Source organism: Numenius arquata, chromosome 2 (assembly GCF_964106895.1).
Source record: "Numenius arquata chromosome 2, bNumArq3.hap1.1, whole genome shotgun sequence".
NCBI lineage: Eukaryota > Metazoa > Chordata > Aves > Charadriiformes > Scolopacidae > Numenius > Numenius arquata.
In genome coordinates, this window is record NC_133577.1 from 21,295,853 (window position 1) to 21,308,109 (window position 12,257).

The 12,257-nt window shown below is 43.4% G+C and overlaps 1 protein-coding gene across 1 annotated transcript; it reads left to right on the forward strand.

The window, feature by feature from the left end:
* The first annotated feature begins 32 nt into the window (after positions 1-32).
* Positions 33-6,842, forward strand: FSAF1 (40S small subunit processome assembly factor 1). The gene is made up of 7 exons (XM_074169134.1): positions 33-93; positions 274-554; positions 3,154-3,210; positions 3,890-3,985; positions 4,685-4,771; positions 5,796-5,848; positions 6,504-6,842. The coding sequence occupies exons 1-7, from the start codon at positions 33-35 to the stop codon at positions 6,631-6,633; spliced, it is 765 nt and encodes a 254-aa protein (XP_074025235.1). The 3' UTR covers positions 6,634-6,842.
* The last annotated feature ends 5,415 nt before the right edge of the window (positions 6,843-12,257 follow it).

Below are 12,257 nucleotides of genomic sequence, written 5' to 3' on the forward strand. Positions count from 1 at the left end.
AACGCCCTTCCGCCCGCCGCCCAGCGTTAGCCATGGGGTCGCGGGAGCCGTGCCGCCGGCTGGAGGCGGTGCTCGGCGCCCTCTACGATCTGGGTGGGTGAGTGGGGCCGTGCCGTGCCTCCCCGCGGGTGGGGAGCGCGGCCGGGCTGGGCGCTGCACCGGGGCCGGAGGCAGCGCGGCCTTCCCGGGGGAGGTGGGGCGGGCGTGTTCACCCTGAAGCGGAGCGACGGCGGCCGCGCAGAGCTGACCCGGGGCATGTGTTCCCGCACGCAGGTGAGGAGCCCGGTGCTCGGGGCGCCGCGGAGGACAGTAAGGCCAGTGCAGAGGCAGCGGAGAGCCCGAGGCCGCAGCCGGCGGCGGCGGGCAGTGCCGGCGGAGCGGCGGGCGGGCGGCGCGGAGCCCGCGACTTCTTCGGGGAGCTGCGGGCCGAGCTGGGCTCCGCCGCTGCCCCGCCGCCCCCCGCCGCCCCGCCGGCCGTGGAGGTGGTGGTGTTCCGCGGGAGGAAGAGGAAGGGGCGGCCCGGCCCCGCGGCAGCACTCACCGGCGGTGCCCAGGTAGGTGAGGGACGGACGGGCGGGCTGGTGTGCTGCCGGGTGTCCCCTCTGCCCCTGACCACCATCCCCCGCAGCCATGGGTGCCGCTGGCCCCTGGCCTTCCTTCTGGTAGCGGGATGTGCTCCCTGGGCACGGCACCCGTGAAGGGGGCTCAGTTCTTCACAGCGGGGATGTCTTTTTCTTTAAAAGCCGTTCCAGCGACTTGATGTGGAGCAGGTACTGGACGGAGGTGCCCCTTCTTGGTGGCAGATAAAAACAAGCAGAACCCTCTGCATGTTTGAGGGTTTTTTGCAATCTCCGTAGTCTGCCACCATAAACTGTGAGATACCATCTGTAATTAACTCTTCCCATGCCTAGTTTTGACTCTCTTGTTAATTCGGCTGCCTGTAAGTCTGTGATCCTTTGTCAATCCGTGCCACCCTCAGCTTGATGGCATCCAGCCCTGCCAATTTCCGACATGGCTGCTGGCAGGGGCAGGATGAAGCAGGGGTCAGGGCAGGCCCTGAAGACTCTTTTTTTCAGAAGATCTCTGGATAAATATCCTGTATTTGAAGTAGGTGTATCTTAACAAAGTAAGTTGATCTGCAGGTGGGACTGCTGATATGGCAAGAAGTCAATGCAACAAAAAGCAAAGCCTCTTGGCTACTTCTCTGCCCAAGCATTTTGTGTGCCGCTCTTTCCTTGTGAATAGATGTGGATGTGAGAAACCTCAGCTTTATTCTCTTTGGCATCACAGCAGTACTTGGCTGTTCACAAGCAACGTACATCTCGGAGGACCAGTGTTGGGTGGTCAATGGGGGAAGGGCGTGACTGCATTAAATCTCAGTCCTCCAGTTTGGTTTGTGGGTGCTAAATTCCCTTGTGCTACCAAAAACTGTAGCTGAGTTGCTTCAACAGGGAGGCCTGGATAGGCTTGGCTGGAAGCAGAGCTGTCTTCCATGCTGAGCAGAGGGTCCTTTGCTTGCTAGTCGGTCTCCAGATTTTATAGATTCTCTGCTTGTTTTCTGTGAGTTCTGTTTATGGCCATAAAGTCAGAAGCCCAATTCTAAAATAAGCTCTGATGAGCCAACACATGACTGTCTTGAATTCGGGGAGACTTACTGGTATCTGAGGTTTGCTTGGAATTGGGAAGTTCAAGAGACTGACCAAGCAGTTGGTTGAATCCATAAACTTTTGTGCTTTTTCCTGTGTGTTTTTCTTTAAAAAATTGCCCTAGCTATTTATTTTCTCATACTTCTTACAACTTAAATTTTTCTGCCTGAAGAAACTGGTGTTAGGATCGGTAAGATGACCTGAAAATAACCTTTTTTTTTTTTTTTTTGGTGGTTGAAATGGACAATTTTATATAGAAGCTTTTGCAGAGTTGAGAGTTTAGGTTTGGCCCCCGTGGATGCAGAGGGAAGCCCTGATGTAACCCTGGGACCTGAACCTGTGACTCAATGTGACTTTGTCCTGAGAGTGAAAAGGAAATGTGTTAAAAGCATTCAGGTTCAGTTTTAATACATATGTAGTACTCCTGCTTCCTCCGAGGGGTTAGTGCCCTTGAGACCAAACAGGGAAAGACGAGCAGATGCTACTCGTGAACAGATCACAGTTTCCCTGCCCGTGCTGTCTGCCTGCATCAGCACACTTGGGAGCTGGCAGAGTGTTCATGCAGAGGTGGTTCAGCACATCCTCCCCAAAATCAGGAGTTGGACACAATCTAAAATAACCCTGGGAGATTTGTTACTGCTCTGAAGTGTCCTGTGTGGGACATTCCCGTAGCAAGCAGGCATGGAGCGCTCCCTGGGGGTTTTGTGCTTTTTCTTCCTAGGGTGCAGTCTGTCCCCCCTGGAAAGTTCCCTTCCAAACTACGAACTGCTGATGGAAGGTTTCCATGTAAAACACAGAGCAGAAATGATGTAGTTTTCACTGATCTTTTTTTGAGCAAGTAGTTTCTTTCTAAGCGGGGCCTGCCATTTGCTGACAGTGCTTCCTTCCTCTTGCATTAGTTAAGCTGGATATATGCACTAATATATGTCCATGCAGTTATGAATTAAGCTAGTTCTGTGTGTTGCCACCATCTATCAGTACATGCGCTATTACCTCTGCGCTCTCTGTCTCAAACAAGATGCCTTAAAGTTCACGTCCTGTCTTGCATTAGCAGTTTGGTACACATTTGGAAATGGAAATATGCATGATGCGTAGCTCACATGAGGCAGTTTTTTCTCTCATGAAATGTACTTTATACTTGATAGTGTAAAAATTAATTGCAGCTATCAATACCTTTCTGAATTATGAAACTCTCGTTAAGTGTTAGCAGATGATCCAGGCAAGAAAACACAGGACAAAGCTCTATAAGCTGTGCTATAATGATACTCTATAAATTGTGCAAGATTGTTCCACTGAGACTCTATAATATTCACATATTAAAAATGCCATTGACACGGTCTCTTTCAATAAATCCAGGTAATAAAGCTAGAAAAAGATACTGCTGGAAAGCTGTATACTCTTGCCTACGGTTCATTTTACATTTCACTGCTTTCCAAAAAGCTATCGCTATCAGCATTTAAATCAGTTACTTGTTATATTAATTCAAAATGTTTTATTTTGTTTATAGACCAAAATAGTGGATGAAGACAAAAACGCAAACGAACAAGAATTTAACTTCGAAAAAGTGAGTCAGTGGGGCTGAGCGAATCTCAGTATTTTAGTGTGCAGGTGTGTCTATTTTTATACTTGGGAAAGCTACGGTGGGAGCGATGAGAAACACTTCTAGAAAAGGTTACATCTTGGAGGTGAGGATTTTGGCTGTGTGCCATGCTAAAGGAGGAGCATGGCAGCTGTTGTCAACAGCTCTGTGTGCAGAGAGGTGTGTAACACGCTCTGTGGCCTGCCTTTGAGGAGGATCACTGTGTGTTAGCTCTGTAGAGCTGTGTGAGTATCCAGGATGTATAACACAGCTCTTTCAGGCCCACGGTGTTAATCTTGGATTTCTGATCTCATGTGAGAGGCGGGGAAGAAAAGCATATTGGCATCTGTTTTTAAAACAGCAGATTACTTTTTTCCATTTGTCCTTCTTGTTCTCATCATTTTTATATAGAGGAGTTCCATTACATGAATTGTTTTATGTGAAATTAAGAGAATTGAATCTTACCATCCAGAGGTGAGAAGGACAGTGGTTAACCGTTGCGCCGTGTAGCTCCAAACTCAGTTACTTTTATTTTATAGCGTGCTGGTTTCAGGTATGAGCCAGGGTTTCTTTGGGAGTATGACTTTGTTGTGGTCTGTCAAGCATTATTTTACAACAGGCTGGACAAATTATGAAACGTTTGCAATTTTCTGAAATGTTTTAGGCTCGTTTGGAAGTGCACAAATTTGGAATCACTGGCTACAAGAAACAGGAACAACGCATATGGGAACAGGAGCGTGCTATTATGCTGGGAGCCAAGGTACTTGTGGCTTGGTTTGAGCAGGGCAGTCACCCAGCTGTTACAATGCAGGAAAGCGGTAGAAAACGCTGGGGGGCTTTGACACTATTTCTTTAAGACATGAGATCCCTCGCCCTGATCCTTCTCCCGCTTCGTCCTTACTTTTAGGTTTTCTGTTCTGTCTTGTCTATTTTCTGTAGACATCTGGAAAATCAGTATGGTTGTGTTATCAGAGATGTTGTTTAGATGATATACGACTGATTGGGGTAGTAAACATTTACTAATTTTCAATCAGGCTATTCAGAACTAAATTGTTGGTGGGAGGGGCTTACTTTTTAAGGCTTTGCTCTCCCGGTGCATTAAAGATGGAGAAAACTGTGCAGTTTTATTTATCATCAGTACTGTAAAAGAAAAAAATAATTTTCTAGGTCTTTTGCGGGGGGTGGGGAGGTTTTTCTTTCTAGATTAATGTATGTGGACACCTTGTAGGATTGATATCGAGCATGAACACCCCTCTTTACTGTCTCCACCAAGAAAGATAATGTTTCTATGTGTCTGCCTTATATCCCTCTAAGTCCCTTCCTCTCACCCAAAAGGAAATAAACCATTTCTAATGTTTCCCCACCATCACCTGAAAAATATTTTCCATGCAAGTGTGTGAATATTTTTTGAACTTACATGAAAATTTAATCAATGGTATCCCTCCAATCTTTACTGCAGCCCCCCAAAAAGGAACATGTGAACTACAAGACTTACCAAGAGAAAATGAAAGAGAAAAAAGCAGCAAAAGATGATGATAAGGGAAAGGTTTGTGTGAAATTTTCTTTTTATATAAAGACAGCATGTAAGACCTAGCCCACGAGCCTGACAGATAATGCCTCAGGTGCAGGAGGAGTGCCTGAGCTTGACACCTGCTGCTCCCCACAGAGAGGGTTCCTGGCTCCAGCAGGACTAATCTCACCAGTAAAAGCTGGTTGTGTGCAGAATGAAGGGCACAGAGTTAGGCTTGTTTTGTGGTGGATTTCACTGCCTCATCCTTTGAGGCCAATAGACTGATGGCACAAAATCTGCAGGGTTTTTTTTTTTCCTTACCTCTTAAGGGGGAAAAAAAAATGGCTTCCAATTAAAGTTTGTTGCATGTTGTCTAACCACAGAGAGCTGGATCTTCAGCTGGTTTTGTATCAGCACAATTCCATCTAGGATCTTGCGCACTGTTTAAAGCAAGGGTGAGGTTTCTGTTGCATCCATCCTCTAGCACAGCCCATCTGGCTCCAAGCCTGTTCCCTGCTACCGTGGAGCTTTCGCATGTAGGTGGGAGCCGGCTGCAGGGCAGGTAATTGCTCTGTCAGCCTGTTGCCTGCCACCCCCTTTCCCAGGGGACATACTTCACCTCCTCTGTCATGTGGCTCAAAATACATCAACTGCACAACAAGAGGCAAGTGAACCCTTTCATTTGACAGGGACACTCAGCCAGGTGACTCGGCACACTTGCCTGGTAGTAAGTCCATCTTTTGACCCAAGGGTCTGTCACACGCCCAAGAGGCAAAACTCTCTCCTCATGGGGCTGGATTCGTGCCTCCTCACGCGGCAGGGGCAGCGCATTGGTCACCGGAGGGCTGTGCTTTCTATAAGTTGACAGGAAGGGCTCTGGGCACTCCTAGCAGCACCTCCGTAATGCGTTGCATCACTTGGCCTGTCAGAAGGTCTCACAACCTGCTTTAAACGCCTGCTGCTCCATGAAGCAAAGGCTACCGTGTGTTTTCTGTGCATATCGTTGTTTAGCCGAGATGCTCTGTTCCTTTTCCATTAAAATACATATCTTTAAAAACAGGAACGTAAAGATGATTCTCTTAAGAAGAAGAAGAAGAAAGACCAGAAGGAGAGGTGAGCCATTTTTAACATGGTTAAAATTGACTTGCTTTTTTTATAGCCTCCCAAATGTATTTCAGCTGCGTAACTGTGCACAGTCTTATACCAGAAGTCATGCAGATCACAGTGGAAGGAACTTTTCCAGCTGTAGAAGAGATCATAGTTACAAAATGGTGATCTTGCTCAGTGTCTAGCAGTTTCAGAGTCCTTAGTTACACAGCTTAACTGAAAACGTGTCGGTTCTGCCCTGACATGTCTAAGACTGCAGCTGGAGCGTGTGTACCCAGGATATGACACTTTCTCATATCCCTGAGAAATAATTTCTGCAAAATACAAGCTATGGTATACAGAGGCTTGTAAGGTGAAGTGGCATTCTTAATTCTACTGTAGCAGGTTCACTGAAATGTACTCTATCTTCTTTCTCTGTCTGAAAGTCTTTATTTTTAAACTTTTTTTTTTTAAGAAATTAATTCATTCCTTAATGTGCTGCAAATTTTGAACGGCTATGCAGGTCACAAATGATCTGGGGTCATTACCTGCTATCATTTGATATTCAGTAATACCAAATACTGATTGTGTAAATAGGCAACGTTTTTCACCATATTGAGCATTTTCACAAGTTTCTGGTGCTTTTGTTAAATCTCTATTTTTTTATCCTTTCCTATTTCAGGAAGGCCAAAAGGAAGAAGTTGGTGCCTAGCATTTGGCCTGCAGGACAAGTTGGAAAATTCAGAGATGGGACTTTGATTCTGCAAAGCTGTGATATAAAGAAAATTAAATCATCTAAAGTTATCAAATGAACTACTGATACAGAGTGAAATGGACAATATGGCTAAGACAGAATTCACGTTGCCACTAACACAGACTTATGGAGCCTCTCCCTCTCCGACCATGTCCTGTTTTTTTTTTTACCTTATTTGTTATTGCAGGATTTCCGATCTTCCATTCTGCCTTGGGAAGAATATGAGAATTTACCATTTTATAAATAAAAAAAAAAAGACTTTTTATTAAGAATGAATGTTACACAGGCTTTTTTTATTAGTTAATGTGTGCTGAAGAAAGCATTTAACTTTTTAGAATCAGCTTATTGTCTAGAAGTAAAATATTAATTTTATCTGTTAATTAATGGATTAAATGTATGGTACTCTGCTTTCATCTGGAAAGAATATCGAAAAAGTGATATGTTCCTTGCTGTGAACCTGAAGTAAGTACTCTCAAACACTTAATTAGGTATCCATCTGGTTCTGTATCTACATGAATTGTTAGTGGATGGTGGAGCTGCACAACAAACAGTTTTCCTGTCCAGCAAAACCTTGTAAGATTTCAAAATTATCCACTTTGGAATGACCATGAGATTTTCTGAAGTTTTATCCCAGGTAAGATATAAGTTGTGTATCTCTGCAGAGATCTCCAAATAAGCACCATTTCAAATGGTAGTTTGGTGGGTTGGTAACAACAACAAACCCAAAACCGTGTAAGACTTGAGACCTGAGCCAACTGAGGCACAAGACACCCAATAACTACTGGTTGTTCATGTTTAACTCATGTTTGTTTTGATCAATGTTCCCATGCCTCGTAAGGCTTTTCTATGAAATCTTTGTCAAAACCGAAGTTTTAGCGCTGTTTGGATTTCAGTGATTTGCTGTTTCTGAAATAATGGGTTTGTCTTTGGTAGTTAATTTTTTTTGAAGTTTGTGTTTGCCTGAGAAATGGCAATTGTTAGCAACCTTCCAAAATGCCATCTTTGTTCTACCTTGAACTAAAGGAACTTAAATATTGTAGGGAGAGGCAAAAATAAGGCTAACTGTTAAATGACAGAGGAAAAAGTTCATACCATGCTCTTTGTATGTTATATCTGGAGCTTGTTTGAACAGATCTGGTGGTGAAGCAGGTATATACAAGAGAGAAAACAGCCCTTACTGGGAAAACTTCCCTTAGCTGCATTGGTGAAATTCAGCGTACCCCTGCAGGCTGGGGAAGCGGGCTTCCTGGCTGCCACCTGGGAGCCTGAACAAGGAGATCTCTAACCCTGAGCAGGCGGTGAGCTTGGAGGCAGCCTGCAGCCAGCACAAGAACAACAACATCGGAGGCTGGCCCCTTCTCAGGATCAGAAAGTGTTCTGGGGTAGGGAGAGCCACACCACAGACAGGGATGCTTTCTCACACGCTCCTTCCCCTCTACCTTCCACCTGGCTTTTAGGTCCTGGAGAAGTGCCCTGCCAGCTTGGAGAGAACTGAGAGGAGGGAGAGAGCCCCGAGGGAACGAGAGCTGGGGAACAAGCGTAAGGGAGTGTTTCTGGAGCCACGTGGGAAGAAGAGAGGTGTGCAGAGTTGGGTTGCTAAATACTGTTATCGCATTTCATAATTGTGTAATTCGATTTCTTATTGAATATTAGTTGCAGATTCAAACCGGAATTAATCCTATCTGGTTACTGAATATGTACACTTAGAGAAACGTCAAATCACAATTGCATGTGAAGGTGTAATCGCTAAGCAGGATTGAGTACAGAGCATCAAGGCTTGTTGAGGCAACAGATGGGCTTTGGATGTTGTGGGATAACCTGTATTTTTTAATTCCTGGTTAATCCTTGAGCTTGGTTTTTCAGTGCTCACTTTTAGATGAAGTTTTGTTCATCTGGCTTTGGCTAGAACGTGTTGTGGGAGTTCATGTCCTCAATCAGCTTTCGTAATTTAAAGGGTTCACTTTCCACCTCCACAGCTCCCAAAAGCTGTTCAGGAATGAAACTTGGTCAGAATGGAGTATCTAATTTTTGCAGTCCTGGTCTCAAGCTTGTGAACTCTGTTAAAGAAAAGTTGAGAAAAATTCAGTTCTTAAAATAGAAAGTTGACAACTGAAATGCCAAGCTGACAGTGGAACATGAAAGCTTGGGGCAAAAAAATAAAATAAAAGCTTGTTCAAAATTTTGCATTTTCTCACTCGTTTAACATAGATGTGTATGCATTATGGAATGTTTCTGTTATGTGGTGATAGGTTGCTTTTTTATATCAAATACCCAATGTGATTGGAGCTGCCCATGTTACATCCTTGTAGGATGCTGTTCTCAGTTCAACATGGTGCCTTCAGTCTAGTGTTTCTCTGGACTGGTGTGTGCTATTAATTAACAGAGTGTGTAAGCGTATGTTCAGGCAGCAAGCTGTGTTGCTTTTGGAGCATGTGCTGATACAGGAAAGCCAGTGTTGACTGAATAACTGATTGATGGTGGGCAAGGGAGAGCAGGGACCATCTTATTTTGCCCTGGAACCTGCAGTTGAGTAGAGGAATGAGACATACAGGAAGAATGCAAAGATTTCTCATCTGCTCTCTTTCCTGTGCCTTTTCCTGTGACAGTTAGCTTTATTCCCATTTCCCCGTATACTAAACCTACTGTGATTATCTTTCCTCCCAGTCAAACCCTTTGCAATGAAGGAGTTGACATCAAGTTGTGTCAAAATTTTCTGGAGATTGGGAAGTCACTGAAAGTGTCTAAGATAGGTTGGAGCTAAATAACACCTCCCCAGGTCCTCTATAACCAGCATAAGACAGAGCTAACAGAGTGGTGCTGAGAAAGGGATGTGTTTCATGCCACTGAATCCAGGGTATGTCTGAAGTTGACGGACGGATGGTTGCTCTGAGGGAGGACTCTTGGCTTTCTCCAGCTACTGGATTATTCTTGACTGTGGTAACAAAGCAGGTATCAGCAGCTAGAGTTAGGTGTGCGTCCAGCACAAGTGCCTCATCTACATTGTGATGTGATTTTTTTTATAACAATTTGTAATAATAAATAGGATACTGATGCTGAATTTGTTGGCAATGTTTTAAGAATTTATTTAGAAACTGTAAAACAGCATAAACTCATATGTTAGATTTTCCAAAAGGGTAATAATAATACACAAAGTTTTAGTCGGACCAAAAGACAAAAAGCAGTTTGTTTCCAATTCAAAAAATACAAACATTTGCTACAGGTACAAAATTATAAAAAGTTTCTATTTTCCTCTTGATCTGGTGATAGACACATACAGCAGAGATGTATATTTCACCAGCTCCAAATTCATATAAGCGATGGGAAATGACAATACAGAAAAAAATGTTGCGGTTAAGAAGAAAACACAGAAACAAATTCTCGTCTTTCATTTAACCAGAAGTGAACACTGTTATCTTATTCCTTTGCACTTTTTGGGTTGCCAACATTTAAATTAGTGTTATTCATGCTTCATATAACAATCAAATAACAGCAGGTTTACCTCATGCATTTATTTTTAATATTCATCACATAATGTCTTCTCTCCATGCTACCTATAAAGGTTAGTGTTTTTATTGACAACATTTAAGGGAGGGGGAGGATGAAGGAATACAGTCGGGATCCAGGAATGTTTCTATCTATTGTTTCACAAGAAAAAAGTTAGTAATGCTCTCAATTAGCCTAAAAAATATTTTTGTAATTAATTCTGCTTGGATCTGTTTGTAATAACAAATGTAACAAAAGGTCACTTAACAGAAGGGGGGAAATGCTGCTGAGTGCTTTTGTCAGTAAAACGCACGTCTGTCTCCTGTATTGTGCAAAGATGCAGGAGCCCCGTGTATCAACTCGCTGTGGCTTTCATGTGGGCTTCTGCATGTAAGAAGACCAAGTGCGTCTTATTTGTGATGGATTTGTGCTTCAGGCTGCTGCTCCAGCCAGGTCTGTGTGTGCAGCATTCAGTAGTGCTGGGCAAAGGAATCACCAAAAATGTTGTCAGTAAAAACTAGAAGCAGCTCGCTTTTTTTGAAAAAATAAAATCAAATATATATTTAAAAAAAAAAAAAAAAGACTCTCCATCTTTGTTTGGTAATTTTCAGTGACAAGTGCCCTTTACATTTGCAGTGTGGCTGATTTGTTACCGTAACCTGTTGAAGGACTTCCAAAGTTGATCTAGCCAAGATGCTTGGGGTTTTCATATTATCTTTCCTGGTTCAAAGCTGAACTCTGGACTTTGCTATTTAAGCAGAATGCTGCAAAGCTGGTAAAGCCTGAGATGGGGTCTAACAACTCTCTTTCCTCCTCTTTCTGTTTGTGAGCAAAGGATGTACTAGATGGCACCAGAAAGCTACTGCTACCAGGTTGTTGATACTTTGCATCCTTTCTCACAGGAACAGATTATCTGAATTGTGGTCCAAAAAATGCACCACCTCTTGTTGGCAGTCACAAACACCAGGTCTTTCATATGGTAGTAGTGGCAGCTTAGCCTTGATCTCTCTCTCTCTCTTACCTTGTTTAAGAAATATTATTATGTAAGAAAAAGAAAAAAAATCTGCATATCACATTTCTTCTTGCTCTAGAACAACTCAGAAACGAGAGTATTGGGTGCCCTCTCCCATCTTTACTAACTACGCTTCAGAAAAATAAAACAAAATGAAACAAAAAAAACCCTTACACAGCACTACGGCAGAGCTCTATCACCAACCAAGAACAAACTACAGCAATACACTATCATGACATTATTTACAACACGATGGAACTTTATGCATATAATAAATTACATTTAATACTTTTCCTCTTAAACTCTGATATATGTAAGCTCATGCTTTTTTTGTTTTATTTATTTTGTTCAGTCTGATATATTTTCCTCTATGTATCTTAACTGCATAGGCAAGTATGGGAGACTACAGTGCTCTTTGTCTGTCTTTTCTATGTTGTTAGAAGCCAAATTGCTTTCCTAATTCATGGTACATCACAGTATGCTATTGTCCTCACTGGCTTTTATTTTATAGCGCGTACCTTTCCACAGCACAAGTAGTAAGGGATTGTCAACTAGGCCTGTGCTCATATTGATGTTAAGTCTTAGTAAGAGGTCTTCTTGTGAGCTCTTTTGAGTTCATGAGGGAGAAGAAGGGAGTGGAACTTGTGTAGTGTTACACGCCTTGGGAAGTCTAACTGTGCGCCTGATGGCACAGTTTTTCTGTTTGGTCCCACTAAGCTTAACAGGGAAATTTACAGAGGAAAGAGCCAGGAAGAAGGTTCACAAAGGATAAGGCTGGGGTTCAAGAGTCCCTTGTTGCTCTGCAGAACAAAGTTTGCCTGCTGTATTTATTTAGCAGCTGTACAGATGTTTCAAATTGGCATATGCAGAAGTCAAGCTTCCTTATGTTTATCAGAGGAGGGATCGGAGCTTTTTAAACATCAAGTCAATATATAGCTACCTTGTGTGGACTCTGCACCATAGTGGATGAGACTAAGTCCAGTGCAAAAGGCTTTGCTCTCCTACTTAGAAGGAACAGCCTAGCCTTTAGGAGCAGAAGAGTCCCATGAAAGGCAGCTCTGCACAGGTCCAGGTGCCGGAGGATCTTGGAGTCCCAGAGAGTGGCACCAATATCCCAAGGAATCAAAAGGAAGCAAGAGACATCCAAAGTGGTCCCCTTTGGTACCTATGCTACTTTTCAGCTCCCT